Source organism: Numenius arquata, chromosome 2, assembly GCF_964106895.1.
Source record: "Numenius arquata chromosome 2, bNumArq3.hap1.1, whole genome shotgun sequence".
Classification (NCBI taxonomy): Eukaryota; Metazoa; Chordata; class Aves; order Charadriiformes; family Scolopacidae; genus Numenius; species Numenius arquata.
In genome coordinates, this window is record NC_133577.1 from 122190574 (window position 1) to 122209166 (window position 18593).

Genomic DNA, 18593 nt, shown 5'->3' on the forward strand with positions numbered 1-18593 from the left:
AATTACAGTTGCTGAGCAACAGCAATACTGGCACAGATGGCTCACTGCAGTTGACATCTTTAGCTATGCAGATTAATTTATTATTTACTTGTGTTAAAAACTGGACAGGACAGTTTTCTGGGTTAATGAGTAAACACTCCAACATATTGTAGAATATTGCCCAATTAAAATATTGAGAAACTATTTGCCACGCATAGATGCTTGCTTCATTCTATGTTCTGCCCTTTTCTTACAAGAAAAAACAATAAAAAAGAAAAAGAATAATCCACAGGGCAGCAATACTATTAATACATTTAATCCTAAATGTAAAGCAGAAATGTAGGCACATAGTCTTCCTCTGAGAGAGGATCAGTCTGGGAGTGTGTTTAAGAATATTCCCCAGAGAGAAACAATATTCTGTACTTCCATAACCCTTCTACTTGAGGATATTCACAATTTTCCCAAATGCCTGTGTGGTAGTTCTAGCTGGTGGCAAAACTAAAGGAGCTATACTAGCTTCATTTCATCACAAAAATTGTGAATAATCTCCACTGCCATACAAATTGCAGTTAGTAACACTGGAATACCCCAGGTACTCTTTGGACCAAAACAAATATTTCACACAGAAATACTTCAACCTTTGACCATTTTTAAAAGACAACTAAACAAGGCGTGTTTGAATGTGGTCTCTGATCAGTTTGAACTCAGACTAAACTCCATTGTCTTTTAAACTCAGACTAAACTCCTCTTTCACAGAACACCTCCAGCTTTACTTCAGCACAGTTAAGCATTGATATCTAAATTAATACTTGAAGAAAGTTTTAAAAAGGCTTTATTGGGTTTTAACTCATTTCTTTACAACTTATGATTGTAACAGCTGATGGTCAGATTCAAGACCCTAATTCTCCATTATGTTTTCCATTACCTATAAAACCATGAAAATCCACCCAAATCTAAGTTTACATAGGGCATACATTTTCAAAGCTATTTTTCCTGGTATTCAAAAGCTTAGACTTTGTGGCATGTCACTATCCACAGTGATGGCAGTTTTATTTTTGTTTATATGTCATTTCCAGTCCATGTTGCATTCTGGTTCTTAAGCACTGCAACACAGCAGGGTCCAGACTGTAAACCACGGGGAATATTTCAATTCAGTCAATAGCTTCCTTTACTGTCATGTAATCAACAAAGATTTAAGAGTCATTTCTATTAATTTTATTGTAAGTATAAGCAAAATTTATTTGGATTCACCAGAAGAATTACAGTCATCTTCCTTATATGAACACTCTTTTAAATTATTATATATTCTTTTCCCTGTACAAGCTAATAATACTGATAATAACTGAAAAAAAAAAAAATATGCATTTCTGACTGCTTAAATTCTCTTTAGTTACTGAAAATACTTCATGCCCAAGTGTGTGCTACTGTTTAGGATACTTGGGGATGCAAGATGTCAATAAAAACAAATAAAAATAATGGAAATCATTATGAGGATTTGAACCAAATCATGACACTCTTAAATCAAAGGTTGTGATATGACAGTACATAAAAATGAAAGTAGAATGAGCAAAAATTCAAGCCTCTAGTACCTACAGTAACTAATACAGAGAATTCCTAGCTCTGCCAAAAGGAAAAAAAAAAAATTAAAAAATGGACATCTCCCTCCAAAATATTCCACCAACAAAAAGAAGAAAATATTTTCAGATTAGGTTACAAAAATTATTTTTCCTGCTGAATTGAAAAATAAAGGCGTAGATCCTGTAGAATGTTCTACTTGACCTGAAATTATACACTCCACTTTGGAAGACTTGACTCCCCCCCCCTTTTTTTCAATTAGGATTAAGTCCCTTTTGATACAGACATGTTTCACAACCAGTCAGAACCAATAAAATATTTTTTGGAACTCACTTTGCCTCCATCCAGAAGAGCTTTTGGCAAGTAAACAAATCCTCCATCAATACACACATCTTCACATTCTCTGAATGTGCAATTTTCAGCAAGTACCTAAATAAAAAATTATACCTGGCTCCAAGACTAATTTTAAATGGTCTCTCAAAAGCATACTGAAACACTGGATGAAAAATGGACTGACGTAGATAAAATGCATCAAAAATGATCCCTCCTAAAATCCACCTAGAAGACAGGCATTCACTTATGTGCATATACTCATCGAGGGTAGGGACACGGAGCAGAACTCATATACAACCAAGTTTCCGACATTAACAGCTTTAACAGTCCACTTTACAGATGCCCATCGAAAAGAATGTAATGATATATTTTTACACTTCAAACCATTGTTCAGTCCGTGTTGCATATATCTTCCAATAACTTGTTCAAAGGGGATGAAAATTTACTCAAGTTATCGAGCATTCGCACTGATCATTTAGATTTAACTACAGTAGTTCATGCTTTTTGCCTAGCTTTACCAAAATTTTACCAAAAACTAGAAGAGTTTAACAAAATGGATAGTCCCTCGGATGTCTCTGCTCATTTTCAGAAAGCCTACTCTTATTCACATGATCTAGAGGGCTGAATCTTTTTTTGGGAGGTGCTGGTTTCTGTTCTTAATGGCTCATAGAGCCATAGAGGTGATTTTGGCAAAATAAAGTTTTTAAAAAATGAGAAAAATAAATCACCACATAATAAAGCAAATACACATCTGCTACAAGGTTCTGATGTATGTGAAAATGGAATAAAGTAGCAGTCATCAAACCTGTTCATTTAATTTTTTTCTGTTACTTTATGCAACTGTTGCTAGGCAGTCATGTGCCATGGTGATGAGTGGAGTGTGAATACCTAGACAGATTAGAGAGACATATGTTACTGAACACGTTATGTATGGTGTGTTTTCTCTCTAGACTGGTGTACAAAACCAAGATACCAACTATCCCTTTTTCCCAAAGGGACCACAACATCAGATGGTTCAGAGAAATAGTTCAAAGGGTCTGACCTTACGGCAATACAGGTATCACTTTCTGCTCTTAGTTACACAGTTCTCTCTAGTGAGTTAAAACAGACAGAGTGTCTACTACTGTATTTTAAATAGAGGTTTAAAATAAAAGAATAAAAAAAAAAAACAGCACTTTTTAGAATGGTTTTACAATGCACGCAATCTACTTCCTGAGCGAGTTTGTAAAGCCTGCTATACTCTTCCCAGAATCAGCTAGAAATATAGAATATAGAAATGCAGAACTATCTATATTGGAAAAGTAATTAACTCAGTTATAAGGACTGATCTATCCTGTAAGAAACTTTTAAGAAGAGTATCTTAAGAAGATAGTTCAAGCAGCTGTACAGGGAAAAAGTTAGAGAACAAATAATATAAATTCTTTTCTAAATAAATGCCTTTCACTCTCCCCACAACCAATTTGAAATTCTTTCTTTCTAAATGGTAATGTTTTTTAACATAAGCAATAGGAACAGCAGCTATAAAAGGCACAGCAAAGTCACAACACGGGATTACAGAATCATGAAACTTGACAAAAAGAACAGCAGAAAAAGTCAAAGTATAACAATAAGAGGTGAAGATAGAGTCAATAAGTGCATGGGTAAGAGACAAAGACTTTTGGTCAATAAGACTTTAGAAGAACTTAAAATAAGAGAAGCCAAAAGAAAAAATTTGCACTGTAGTCAAGAAACCTGACAGCTAAGTCACAGACCACAGTTCTCATGCTAGACAGGAAGAAATGTGTAAACTACTGTAAAGGAGAAATCCAAAAAGTTGTTAATAATCTAAATATTGAAAGGAAAGGGAAACTAGAAGGAAAGTTTGAGAATAAATCAGGTGGGAACCTTTGCAGCTGAAATAAGTCGATTTTTTATATGTGCCAGGGCAGGTTCTATTACTTTGCTCCAACTGATCAGTAATAAAGTCAGATGTGATTTTCGTGGCACTTCACTGCAGATTGGAGCAGGACACCCACAATGAAGTTTCAGCAAGACAGCTGGTGGTGCAAAGCTGAGCAAATGAGGAAAGTCTGAGTGGGAATCAGAAGTTTGGAACTAATAGCTGAATAAATTAGACGTCCAATACCTTCATTTACTGAAATGATTTCATCATGAAATAAATGCATATCCTGTGTTTATTGCAATGTGTAATATGAAATTCAAATCTGCTTTTACATATGTATGCAATCAGTTAATCTTAAATGCAGCTGTATTTATTGTCTTAAAGTCCTGAATTTCATACTTACAGAGTACCCACTTCAAAAACTAGTAGTTATTCACAGAATTTCCAAATACTTTGAGATCTTTTTACATAAACTTTCTCTCTCTCAAAATCCATTTCATTTGAACATACCAAATTTGTTGACCATTTCCATGGGAAATCTGAAGTTTTTAAAGACAGACAGACCTGGAGCTCCAAGAGACTCCAGGAGTACGCTACAGAAATAAACAACTCAGCACACACTAATAAATGTAAGAAATTTTGATCTAAAAACATTCTGTCAGAGCTTGAAGATAATGTTTTCTTACAAAAATTCCTCTGATTTTAACATCAATGCATCATATTTCTTGTCTGTTATACATATATATGTCTTTTTTTACCCCATACTGTCCAGAATGACATGCTTTGTGACCTTTTCCCATATAGGCCCTGACAACATAATCTATGAGCACCTGGTTAGTTGCAGACATTCTGAAATTTCTACACACAGCTGTTCAAATCACACCTTTTCCAGTCCAAGCATTAATGCCGACTGTCTCAATCCCGAATTTCCCTAAACTTAAATAAGAAAATACACTCCTATATGACACAATGGGCCACCAATGGTTTACTGAGATTAGTCTTTCAGGTTTAAATTTGCAATTTTAACAACAAAACAATAAATAATATACTTGCTGGATGCAAAAAGCCTGCTGTTTGTTACCAGGTTCATACCTAAAAGTATCACTGGAAAGAAATCTAACTGCTAGCAATGTTTTTAAATCACTAAGGTACTGAGCCAACAAATTGCCCAGAGATGCTGTGAAGTCTCCATCCCTGAAAATAAATGGCTATGAGCAACCTGCTTCAGGTGTCCCTGCTTTGAGCAAAGGGTTGGACCTTTCAGAAGACCCTTTCAGCCTAGGCAATTCTTTGATTCAATTTTAAACCTAGGGATATTATTTGTCAGATTCAAAATACAGTAGCAGTCTGTAGTTCTTCATATCGGCATCTCTGATCAGCTAAATTAATACCAAAACAAGACAAAAATAAGCTTCCTAAATACCCCTTCTGGCTATCTATCATTAGTTAGTGTTCAATGCCAGGTCTGCAATGCTTGAATTTCTATAAATTGATAAAACTGTTGGTACTGAAAACAAACCCAAACTACATTGCAAATTTAAAATTAGCATATCGTAAACAGTTTTCCCAAATAGCATAACTTTTGTCAGGGAACTTGTCAAGACCTTAAGTGATCATGACGCTACACTGTAACACCTCTGATGTTTCAGCATAATGAACGTAAACTTAATTTTATGCTCTGGTAGCAAACACCAGTCCAAAAACTACTCACCTCTGTTATATGAGGATTCGGATTGAACCCACACAGGCTGCAGACTACAGTATGACACTGCGTGCAGGTGTTGTAATTGGCCTTTTCTGGAGTGTGCAGCAGCAGTTCGGTGGTTGTGCAAAGAGGACAGAAGGTTTTCTTCGAGGCAGATTCAGCAGGTTGGGTTGCACCAGTTTGCTTTTGCTGCGAGGGTTTTTCAGGCCCTGGTTGCTGGCCCGGTGGTTTTGTAAGTCCTGGCTGTTGTGCCGGGGGCTTAGTGGCCCCTGCAGTCTGAGAAGACGTTTTTGTAGGCGCTGCCTGTGGTGGCGCTTGCTTTACAGGCCCTGTTTGCTGCGGAGGTGGCTTCCCAGGTCCAGGTTGTGATGGTTGTTTTGCAGGCCCTGTTTGCTGAGCAGATGGCTTTTCAGGTCCAGGTTGCTGAGAAGGATGTTTTGGAGGCGCTGTTTGTTGGGAAGATGGCTTTGGAGGACCTCCTTGCCGTGCCAGCTGTTGAGATGGTTGTTTTACAGGTCCTGGCTGCTGTGATGATGGTTTTGTGGGAGGTGGTGCTTGGGATGATGTTCTAGCATTGTCTGCTTGCTGTGGTGATGGTTTTGTTGGGCCTGCTGAAGGTTTTGCAGAAGTTTGTTGCTGAATGGGTTTCGTTGGTTCTGACTGTTGGGGCTGAGATTTTTGCGGTCCTCGTTGCTGGGGCGGTTGTTTCGCTTGTTCTAGCTTAGAGTCTGCTGGGTGACCAGGGCCTGTTTTCTGCACTTGCTTTGGTTCCCCAGGCTGCTGCTGAGGCACTGGTTTGGAAGACTCAGTTGTCTGGGGTGAAGATCTGACAGGTCCTTGTTGTTGAACAGCTGACTTTGGAGGCTGCTGTTGAGCTGGATGTTTTGCAAGGCCCCTCTGCTCCTCAGGTTTCCCTTGCTCTTTCTGGGTAACTTTTTGTTTCCTACCGGCTTCTTCATGACCTGCATCTGAATCAGATATCAAATCAAAAGGATTGAATTTGTTCACAACTGAAGTGACTGCACTCAATGGATTGGCATCTGAGAGAAAACTGGGCATCATACTTGGCTTCTGATCTTCTTTAAAGTCAGTCCTGGATTTTGATTCCTTTAGACTAATAGAAGAAGGGCTCCGTCCAGGTGCCCGTTGTTCTGTCTTCAGCACATCTACTGTTCTGCTTTTGCTTAAACTTGGTGGTCCCGGATCTGGAGGCTTACCTGGTTGCCTGGGATGGTGGCTTGTATCAAGCTCAGGATGTCTGCAGACAGAAAACGTAATAAAATTAAAATAATACAGAGTACTAGAAAAATCAGATTAAATAAGATGCATCTATGACCCTCTAAGTGCTCTGGTAACACTGGGAAGTTTCTCAGGTACTTAAGTGTTTGCAAGACCAAGGCTTAAAATGTAAGGTGCATGTAAAAAATATTTAAAAAGAAATTATTGTTCTATAAAGGCCTATACAAGTATTCAATCGGAGACTGATTTATTACTTAGAAAATAAACTAATACAACAACAATGTTTAACTGGATAGTTTTCTCCCGAAATCTGAAGAACTCAAGTTACAACTTACTATTTTACCTAAATCCAAATGACTAACTCTTCCACTATGTCCTTTCGGATACAAACATGGGGAGACAGAGAAGACTAAAAGAAGTGTCAGAAAATTAGCAGATCAAAGCACAGCCATACAAGAAAAACACTGCACAACACAAAATGGTTATACACTTGTGTTTTGGCTACTTGTACAAAATTTGGATATATTTACAATTCAATATGCAGCAGGGACTTAAACTCCTAAAATCCAGGTAGGTTAAGAAGTATATGCTTCTCTTTAAAGTATTTACTTTGCCACCCAACCACTCACAAATCACAAGAATTTTCAAACAGGCAAAGCAGATGCCAGTTCACAGAATTAGTCCTGAAGCTTTTTTTTTTTCTTTTCAAATAGAACTACTATAGAGCTTCCTCCCACCATCATCTCAACCATTCACATTGCCCAGCAATAAAAAGAAAATTTCTCATTGCATCAGGATTTTTCCCACTTCTCTAACAATAACATATTGCCATGTTTTCATATAGAAGAAAATAAAACTAAGAATGTAGGAACCAAAATCAAAATCACGTCCTCACATATGACACAGTATTCTACTTGTTGCTATACTCAGCTGCAGCTGGATGAAATAATATTGTATTCAACGCTATTGCTAAAGGATGTAGTAAAATATTCTACTTGGTGCTATCACTGTGCTTTTGCCGGAAGATAAGGTGTTCTCTTCCATGCCACAACAGTGTTGCAAATATAAAATTTTCAGCTTTCACTTTGAGAGATCCAGTTAGTTACTGTGATCTTGTTTTTTCTGGACATGCTATTTCTTCTTAGGCATCCATGAGTAAAATGAACAATCGCTCATTACATTTAAATGTATTCCTTAACTAAAAATAAATAAATAATTAATTTAAAAATCCTGTTTAGGAGTTTTATCAGAAATCTGCAGAACCATATATAGTACACACATTGAAAAATGTATTTTACACTGTTAATGTTACCATGGATTTACTATTATTTCTGACTAAATATTTAGAGTTTTATATTTCCTTTGCTAAGTATGTAATGAAAAGGACAAAGCTAAGTGGTAGCTATTTCTGTGCTCCTAATTCTCACAACATGTGATTTTCTCACAATCTTGCATCTGATGTTTTTGTAAATTAAAAATTGCCACATGAAATGCCTGTTAAGGACAAACTATTTCCAGCCTCCCGTAACTCCATTCAACCCTCCCCATTCTTGAAATATAATTGGTCATAATACTGGGAAGTTTATAACCTTAATATGGAACCCACTGAAGTGAGCAGGTGTGTTTCCATTGGCATCAGTGAATGTTGATTAACTTATTACTCACAAAGAGGATAATTCAGAAAAGCCTAATGATAATCTAGTTCCTTCAATTATTTGGCATTTTTGCTTGTTATAAGAATAATTTTATACTTTATTTAGCAACTAGGTAGGTCTACCTGCAGTTTTGTTTCTTGCTATTTAGATAAGCACTCTAGGTTTATCTGAAGAGATACTGCTTACTAAGTGAAATCATTTCAACTATTCTGTTAGTGGCCATCTGGTACACCTTCAGCATTCAAGTTTGAAAGTGTTTAAAATGTTGGAAGGCTTCATTCAACAATGCTAAGAGCGACAAGAGAAAGAAGGAAAAGAATTAATGGTACTACTAAAACTCCAGTAGGTAAACTCAGTACCATGCCCAAACCTTACAGTGTGAAGGTGGAAGAAAAAACCCAAACCCTAAAACTGTTTTTAGAAATTGAACATGGACATTAATAAGAAGTAACTGTGGAACCCTATTGGAACAGAGCTCTCCTCCAGCTTTCATTTTTATCAAAATTATGTGTTCCATAAATTTCCACCTGATCAGATGTCAGGGCTTGAAGTGAGATTAAAACCCATGAATCCAGGAAATAAAAAAGCTGGGTGATTCTGCAAGGCTGCTGGTGTATTCTGAAAACCAGACTTGTCTTGCCTTTATACATAACAATGTTTCTAAGCAATGGAGACAGAGCGTGGTTAACTAGTGGAATAAAAAAGCCTTGAAAAGACAAGCTTCTTGAGAAATGTTACCTCTGTCAAACGCCAGGACAGTTTGTTTTTTTTTTTTAAACAGAGGTTTAGGTAGCTGGAAGTTGAAGCCTTCTTTTCTAGAACTATTTTACAACCAGATACAGACTGACATTGAACAATTTTAATTAATCTGGAGAATCAGAAATCCTCAAAAAATAATCTTGTCTTTATTTGAGAAGAATGTTCTTATTTTTAAATCTTTTGAATCATGAAAAACCCAACATTGTTTTAAATTTGTCAAACCAGACTCAACAAGCAGAAACATTTAGTCCTCCCTCACCTAATTCTTTTATTTGTGTTGCTATGTTTCTCCTCACTTTGGCCTTGATTCACAGAGCTCATCTTTATTCATTTACATTAATATTACAGACAAATCAAAGTTTACTTTGGAGCCAAGAGGACATTCAACAAAAAGACTACTGGTCTAGTTCACGAATACCATAACGATAAAAACCTATTTAAAAGGCATGTCTTCTTCCTATTCATCAGTATAAATAGTTTTAGAGAGAAGTGCAAAAACTACACGATTCCAAGACAGTTAGATCATTTTCTTATCTAAAGAACAAGATATGTATAAACTTATGCATACCCCTGGTGGCTAACTTTTTTTCTTTTTTTAAGTCAACAGAGTGATGGCATTAACAAAAACATATTTCTTCTGGAGAACACACGATAAACATACTTTATAAGTGTGACACTCAGTAAGACTTCTTAGCATTTCCTCCCAAAATGCAGTAAATTTTTTTTCTGCTAATGTCAATTGTGAACAACTTAATGAACTGGAAAAAAAAAAAAACCACACACACACAAAAAAAGAACAAAACAAACAAACAAATGAAGCAAACAAAAACCACAAAAAAAGCCCCCAGCTACATTAGATGGTGCATATATTCAGTTTGGTCATCTAATCCTTTCAGATGATGTGGAACAATTCCTCAGCAAGTGGACACTGGCACAGTTACAGAGTCGTTCAAGGAAGCTAGAACTGGAATTTGCTTACAAATTGACTGTGTATGTTTCAGCTAAACTTCCTAACCATGAGTTTTCTGAAGACTGATAATTGAAATAGGATAGAATGATTTCCATAGGTGCTAAGCATCCCAAACTCTGACTGGAACCTAGAGATAAAAACTTCAAAGAAGAAAAAATTAAAGACGTTCATTTGATTCAGGCAGTTCACTTTAGGTTCTCTAGATCTAAATGTTTATATTAAAATGCATAATAAATATTAATTGCATTTATTTAGCTATTGCATTTTTGAAGACTTAAAAGCTCAAAGCCTATAAAAGTCCTGGAAGCTACAACATGTATTTGGTGGTCGTAAAGGTGCAACTATGTTTTCTGGTACATAAATTACTTACTATTAAAAAGTCTTCAGTTGCAAAACCTGTTATCTTATGCTATCATCAATCATGAGGAATCTGTACACTTCAAGAACTGGGTTATTTTGGGAGGGGAATGAAAGCATTTATAATGGGAAATAATTATTATAGTCTCTCAGGTTAAGACTAGATAACAGCTAATGTTATAATGGAAATCACAGAGGAAAAATCCAGTTAACTACATGAAAAAAAACTAACAGACAATGCAATAGGGACACTGTTATAATGCAAGGCATATAAACTGGAAGACCAGAATTCCTCTTCTCATCACTATTTCAGTCACTTAACATTTGGATTGGAATAACCACACTAGAAAAAAAAGCTGTTGGGAACAGTTGTAGAGCATCAGTTAAGAGGTATTTTCCACATCTGATTTCTTTGGCCACACTAACTGAACAGAAGCTTGAAACTAAGGAATCTGAGTCTCAGCAGGCTATTGCTTTACTTAAGTTGAAGTCTGGAAGAGGCTAGACCCTTAGAAGAGTCTTTCTCCAAGGGTCTGGATCAGGTTCTTAATAATTATTCCCATCTTTCTTCATAGATCTCAATAGCAGAGGCACAGAAGAGGAGCAAGTAAAGCCACAAAAGGAGCAGAGACACTTATTACTTGTCGCACTTATTACAGTGCGACAGGCACAAAGATGCTATGATGAGAACTTCTAAAACCACAGAAGAGAAGCCAGTTTATAGGTTATTGCACTGAATATTAAAACGTCAACTGTGACTAAAAGTTAAAAGGCTGTAATTCACAAATATAGAGTCTTTACTTTAAATGGAGGGTGAAAGTAAGGTACGCTAACAAGATCAAAGTAGCTTCTGATATCATAAATATGTTTGTAGGAAAGCAGCCATTTACAAATGTACATAATAATATAAAACAACATTATAAATATTCACATTGCAATGAGTTTAGCCTATTCTAAAATCTTCCAGGGACATTTATCTTACTTTTTGCTGGAACACTAGCATGAAACAATAAACTTTTAAAGTCTTTGTGTCTTTGCTCATAGACTGTTATACAAAAGGGAATTTTGAGCTTAGTTTCACAGAACTAAGCAATATGATTTTTTTTTTTTTTTCCCCATTAATACCTATAGAAGTTGGGTACAGCCCTGAACCGAATGGAAAATTATGTTTAACATACAGCATTAATACCTGTTTAATGATCATGCAAGACATAAAATAAGATTATTTGATTTCCAGATTAAAAAAAAAAAAATGGAGACCATCATCTCAGGTATAAACCCAACGACTTCAGTAGTTTGCCCAAGGATGAATTTGGTCCCACCCTCCTTGCTTCTCTTCTTCTAGAATTTACTTATATAAACCTGATATTATATAAACTCAATATGCATTTATGTAGGGTGAGGTCAATACACAAGAACCCTGTTGAAAAGTCAGTCGGGGAAGCTCCGTTCAGCATCCTCCTTCGAGACAAACAACACACCCAGCCCCGCAGACGGAGAGCACCGGAGAGGCCCGGCGGGCGGAGGGAAGCCGGCGAGTTCAGGACCGCGGACAGGGGCTCGGGCGGCCAGCGGGCGGGGAAGGCCGGCACCGGCGCCGCGGGGAGAACCGGCCCCCGGGCCCGACTCGGGTAACGGGCTTGTTGCACATCGGGCAGTGAATTTGCTAAGAGGCAGGGCAAGAAAGGGGAAAGGAATTACCCTAGCCTTGGCAGATGCACAGGGAGGTAAAGCCGTCACTATCCAGAATACTGAATCCCGTGGCAATCAATTTAATCTATTCTTTCGCCTCTCTTTTCCCTTTCCATAAAACGGAAAAAAAAAAAAAAAAAAAAAAAAAACCGAGAAGAAAAATAAGGGAGGGAAAATAGACTGCAACAGACGTCCTCAATCCATGACTCTTTAATGAAGCCAAATGATAGTTGTAGATGTTAAGAATAAGCAGAGTAATGGCTAGCAAATACATTATGCCCCAAAGCTCTGAAAGATTCAACAAGAATATCTTTCTCCAGAAAGGTAAGCCTACAGAGCCCATCAGCCCTGGGGAGAGCTTCCCTGGCTACTGTCTGAGCTGTGGGGCACTCCAGCCCTGTAAAGCACACACACACAGAGAAAACCGAAACGGTGTCTGCAAATCTCTCCCCTCCCTAGACACAGAAACTACCCCTGCTCCGGATCTGTGCGAAGGGAGGGAAGGGGAGAGGGCGCAGCCCGCTGGAACCGAGGACCGTCGTTATTGTTAGAAACCACCGGAGTGGGAAAAGCTGGGGAGTGCCGGCTCCATCCTGCTGTCCACACTCGTGCAGCCGCCCCCTTTCCTCCCTCAGCCAGCAAAATGCAACGCCTGCTCCCGATGCAGCGGGCCCGGATCGCATTGCCGCTCGCCCCCCGCCCCACCGCGAGGAGACGAAGAAGGGGGGAAGGGAGGAGCGGGAGAAGGGAGATTTTCCGTGCATGCCTTTGCATGGGAGGCGGCTCCGCGCCGGCGAGGTTCCCTCTGGGCAGCCCCTGCGCCCTTGACATGACAGCGGCGATCTGCCTCCTCTCCTCCTCGCTCAGCTGGCTCAGGTCCGCCTCCACCCCGGCCGGGACCAGGCGCTGCAAGGGGGCCGTGGGGCCGCTGCCATCCCCGGCCGCCGCCGCCCCTTCGGGGAAGGCGCCCAGCCCTTCACCTCCTTCCAGGCTCGCCTCGTTGCCCATGGCCGCCGCTGCCGCTCCCCGCTCGCCTCCTCTCCCCTCGGGCGCAGACCGGGCGGGGGGGCGGCTCGCCGCCGAGCAGCCCCGCTCCCCAGCGGGCGGAGCGGCGGGCGCTCAGGGCTCTGCGGTGGCCGCCACCGCGGCCCCGCACAGCGGCAGCAGCAGCGTCGGGGCCGGGCTCGCTAGCTGCCGCCGCGGCTACCGGGCAAGTGCGGCGGCGTCGCCGCCAACCGCCCGCCGCTCCACGCAGCGCATGCTCCGGGCGGCTCCCCCCGCAAACACCACCGCGCCCCGCCCCGCGCCCCGGACTTTAAAGGCACCGCGCAGACCAACCCCCTAAGCTCCCCCCGCTGCCGTCTCCGTCCACGGTGGCTCGCACCGCACCAGGCACATCGGAGGAGAGCAGGCGGGTGGCGGCCAGCGGGCGGCGGGGAGGCGGCGTCCACCCCTGGGCACGCCGCCTCCCGTTCTCCTTCCCTCGGCAAATAAGGATGCGCTCGAAGCAGCCAAAGCTTGAAGGAGCCTAGCTCGCCCACAGCACGAAGTAAGGGAGGTTGGAAGGCACAGCTGAAGGACATCCATCCAAGCAAACACACACACACCCCCCCACACCCCCCCGCAGAGCAGGGCCAACGAGGTCAGCTGGCTCAGGGCCATGCACAGCTGAGTTTTGAAAGTCTCTGTGGGTGGAGATTTCACAGCTCTCTGGGCTTGTCTCCCAGTAGTTGACCACCCTCATGGTGACTGGTTCCAGTATGTCACTGTCGTTCCAGGATTGGTGAGCCCCAAACTGGACACAGTACTCCTAATGCAGTCTCACAACTGCTGGATATATTGAGAAGAATCACCTTCTTTAACCTGCTGGCTGCACTTGAGGTAGCACCGCCCAGTCTACCATTGGCATTCATCACAACGGCATACTGCTGAAATGTGTTCACCTCCTCATCCACCAAGACCTTTTCTGTAAAGCTGCTTTTGGGCCAGCCTGGCCTGGTGTATGGAGTTATTCTTTTCCAGACCCAGGACTCAACAAAGGCAAGTGTACACCTTAATGAGGTTCCTACCTGCCAGGGGCCCTGCAAGAGTAGCCCTGCCCTTCAGTGTATCTACTATTCTCTGAGCTGGCACCATTCACTGTCTTGCTGAGGGTGTAATCCAGGCCTTTGCCCACATCGTTAACAGAGACATTAAATATTATTAGTCAGAAAGGTACATCCAGTAACATGCCACCAGTTGGACTTCAACCAACCACAAACCATTGCAGCCTGACAGTTCATTCTATTTTTCACCCACTGTACAGGTCTAACTAATCTGGCTAGAAGGGTATTATAGTTGACAGTGCTGAAAACCTGATGGAGTGTGATTTGCCTGGGGTAAACATATGCTGTCTGTTTCCAATAACCTTCCTGTCCTTGGTCTGCTTGCACATGGTTTCCAGGAGGATTTGCTCTGTAACCTTCCCAGGAAGGGTACTAGCCACAGTAGCCTAACTGCCTTGTAGTTCTCTTGTGGATCCCCTTTTCTGAAAACAGGTGCAGTGCTTGCCTTTTTCTGCTCATCAGGGAACTTCCCCAATGACCTTTTGAAGATGACAAAGTGACTTTGCAATAGTATCAGCCAACTCCCTCAGCACCCTGTGATCCACTCCATCTAGTCCCATGAGCTTCTGCATATCCAACTGGTTTAAGTGCTCCCTAAGTCTGTCTTAATCTACTACGGATACTGCTTCACTCCCACATATTTTTCTGCTAGGTTCAGGGACCTGGGAGACCAGTGGACAAACCTTACCCATAAAAGCCATGACAAAGAGCCATTAAGTACCTCGGCCTTTCTATGTCCTTTGCCACTAGTTTTCCTGCCTCATTGATCAGGTGCCATTTTTTTCCAAATCCTCCCTAGAGATCTTACTAAATTGTGGCTGCATTTTGAATATTCCAATGTGTGGGTTAAACAGGTAGATCTTAACAAATATCAGTTCTTTCAGCTACAGGGATGTGATAGCATTTGGTGTTCTTGCTTGTCTCCTGTAGCACCATTACTATTTTTCTCCAGACACAGCTGTATGCAAATCAGCCCCCAAAATGACCTACATAAAAATGCCATCCAAATATTTATAGTAGTCTTATATTGTAACAATGAGAGACCATTTTTTCCAGTAGTGGTTCACAAAAAATGCTGAAACTAGTAGCAGTTGGGGGCTTCCTGCTTTTCTCTCAAGTGACTTTAAGTTACACAACAAAAGAACAGCTCAGCAGAGAACATAGTAAAGTACAGAGGGAAAACCCTCTAAATGGAGTAGCATGACATGAGTGTGAGTGGATGCCTTTCACACGGTGTTCTAGGTAAAGACATCAGAGGGGCCTGTGGAAGAGGTGCCACGCAACAGTCACACCTGAACGAAGGTGGATTCACTTGGCATGTGAAGTCAAGATACAAATTCCAGTTAAGGGTTTTAGAGGGAGGCAAATACACATCCCTATTCATTTAGCACAAGTGAACATCACGTGCTTAGGTATGAACAGATGTGCAAAGTGCTGCTGCACAGAAGAAGGCAAATGCACAACAAAGATGGAGGAAGAGGGATTTAATTAGTGAAAGCATTCAGTTTTCTGATACATACGAATGTAAGCATTCATATGCACATATACTTCAATATTCTGTGGAGGGTAGTATTCCTGTCTTTTAGCTGGGTAGTCTGGAAGTTCATTTAGTTCCCAAATGCATTTTTTTTCTAAACAAACCAATGCCCTATGTTTCTTTATTCAAAGTCAAAATAAGTAACAAAAGCCTTTTACTCAGACCTAGTTTAAAAACAGATGGCGTATGTCAATTGACCCAGACAGGCTGTAGTGTCGGGCAGAGATGAACCTCATGAAATTCAACAAGGGCAAGTGTAGGGTGCTGCACCTGTGGGGGAATAACCCCATGCACCAGTACAGGTTGGGGGCTGACCTGATGGAGAGCAGCTCTGAGGAAAAAGACCTGGGAGTCCTGGTGGACCACAGGATGCCCATGAGCCAGCAATGTGCCCTTGTGGCCAAGAAGGCCAATGGCATCAGGACGGGGGGCATCAGGTAGAGTGTGACAAACAGGTCGAGGGAGGTTGTCCTCCCCCTCTACTCTGCCCTGGTGAGGCCCCATCTGGAGTACTGTGTCCAGTTCTGGGCTCCCCAGTTCAAGGAGGACAGGCAACTGCTGGAGAGGGTACAGCAGAGGACTACAAAGATGATTAGGGGCCTGGAGCATCTCTCTTATGAGGAAAGGCTGAGGTACTTGGGTCTTTTTAGTCTGAGGAAGAGAAGACTGAGGGGGGATCTGATCAACATCTATAAATACTTAAAGGGTGGGTGTCAAGAGGATGAGGCCAGTCTTTTTTCAGTGGTACCCAGTGACAGGACAAGAGGAAATGGGCACAAACTTGAACATAAGAAGTTCCATCTAAACGTGAGGAGGAACTTCTTTACTTTGAGGGTGGCAGAGCACTGGAATAGGCTGCCCAGGGGGGTGGAGTCTCCTTCTCTGGAGACATTCAAAACCCACATGGACACATTCCTGTGCACCCTGCTCTAGGAGGACCTGCTTTGACAGGGGGGTTGGACTAGATGATCTCCAGAGGTCCCTTCCAACCCCATATCATTCTGTGATTCTGTGAGTTTGTGATATAGATACAGACAAAACAACTGAGATCAAAACACATTAAATTCACTCAATAAAACAAAACTGGTGAAATAGCTATTTTCCTAGTGCTTACTGATCAAAACTATAAACACTGTTCCTATTTCACTGTTAACATGTCCTGAGATAGAAGATGGGAGGAAAGAGACATATGATGCATAAGGAAGAAAGCTGAACCCAAATGGAGGCACAGGATGAGAAACCACCTTTGGTGAAAAGTTCACTGTTGGCTTCACTGAGCTAAGGATGTCACCTGAAAATGATTACGATTTCAAATACCTTCTGGATATTTGTGGAAACTGTCTCTTTTCACAGTTCTGTGACATTTACTTTTTCCTATGAAACAGTATGAAATCAATAGTTATCTGTCCCAGAAGTTCCACTGCTGGCCTGTTTTCCTTACATCCCATCACTTCCACATCTTTCTCCCTGTATACTTCACTGTCTGTCCAAAACTGACACCAAGTCTCTCATTTTGGTGTTACCATTGAAACTCGGAAACTAATTTCACTGAATTTCACTGAATTTCACTGAATTTTTTAGAGTTGGAAGGGACCATAAAGATCATCTAGTCCAACTCCCCTGCTGAAGCAGGATTGCCCAGAGCATGTTAGAGCATGTTACTCAGGACTGCATCCAGGCGGGTCTTGAAAATCTCCAGAGTCGGGGACTCCACAACCTCCCCGGGCAGCCTGTTCCAGTGCTCTGTCACCCTCACCGTAAAGAAGTTTCTTCTCATATTTGAGTGGAACCTCCTATGTTCCTCCTATGTTCCTATGCGTCTAATGACGCATAACATTCTGTTGTAGCAAGGAAAAAAGAGTTATCAAATGAATCAGCCTTTTTCTCAAAAGTTATAATGTATAACTTGCAAGAAACAGCTTGGTGGTGTCAGGATAAATACCCTTATTTAAAAAATGTATTTTCTTAATCACTAGCACTGAAAAATATGATTCAAACCCTTCAGAGATAAAACACTCTCTTAGTGCATGCAAGTTAGAACTCTGCATGTAAATTTAGAGGCAGAGATAAGGGAGCAAGTTGCCTTCCCTTAGATACCAGATAATATAAAAAAAAAATAAGTGTGAACAGAAGCAAATCCAACAACCCTTGGAAGGCTCACTTACAGCTTTTGTAAAATTTTTATTGTTTTCCTTGTTTGTTTGAATCCAAAATGATCAGCGCAATCTACAAACATTTACGTATTTTACAACATTAAGTCCATGCACAGTATTATTATCCCTACAAAACAACCACACACTATATTTTAAGTGCTGTAACTTCAATCAGACTAAGGACAGTGCTGTATCAGTAACACAGTACTTTCATCTGGGCCTGACCAGTTTGGTACGCAAACCAGGTGCATCAGATCTCCAGAGGAGCCAGTCTAAGTTAGAGCTGAGTAGGCAGAAGCAGCACAAGGACAACAGTTCATCCTTTGCCAGTGCTGAATCTGATCTGGGGCAAGTGAATCTCAGTTAAGTGTGTATCTTCAGCACTAAAATGAGTGCTTGAAGTTAATTTACTGATTAACAACACTGAAGACATCCAATCTTCTCATCAGTAGGCTACTTAGTATAGATGTACTCTTTATATTTTAAAGGGGAGAAAAAGCCATTTAGTGCATAGAATTTGGAGAAGTAATGCTAAGATCATCAGAAAAGAATGAGGTCAGTAACACCTTGGCATGAGCTGGCAAAATGGGAGGGGAAGGAAAACTCTTCCGTCTTAATAATATGCCTGGCATTGTGCCCAGATAAAAGTGAA

The 18593-nt window shown here is 40.9% G+C and overlaps 1 protein-coding gene across 1 annotated transcript in view; it reads right to left on the reverse strand.

Moving 5' to 3' along the window:
- The window catches only part of PCLO (piccolo presynaptic cytomatrix protein), a 385829-nt gene extending 372675 nt beyond the window's left edge, over nucleotides 1-13154 (reverse strand). Inside the window, exons 1-2 of the mRNA XM_074166467.1 lie at nucleotides 12913-13154; nucleotides 5481-6732 (exon numbers count right to left, since the gene is read on the reverse strand). Coding sequence (XP_074022568.1) covers nucleotides 5481-6732; nucleotides 12913-13154 — 1494 coding nt within the window. The remainder of the gene's footprint in view (nucleotides 1-5480; nucleotides 6733-12912) is intronic.
- Nucleotides 13155-18593: the final 5439 nt, after the last annotated feature.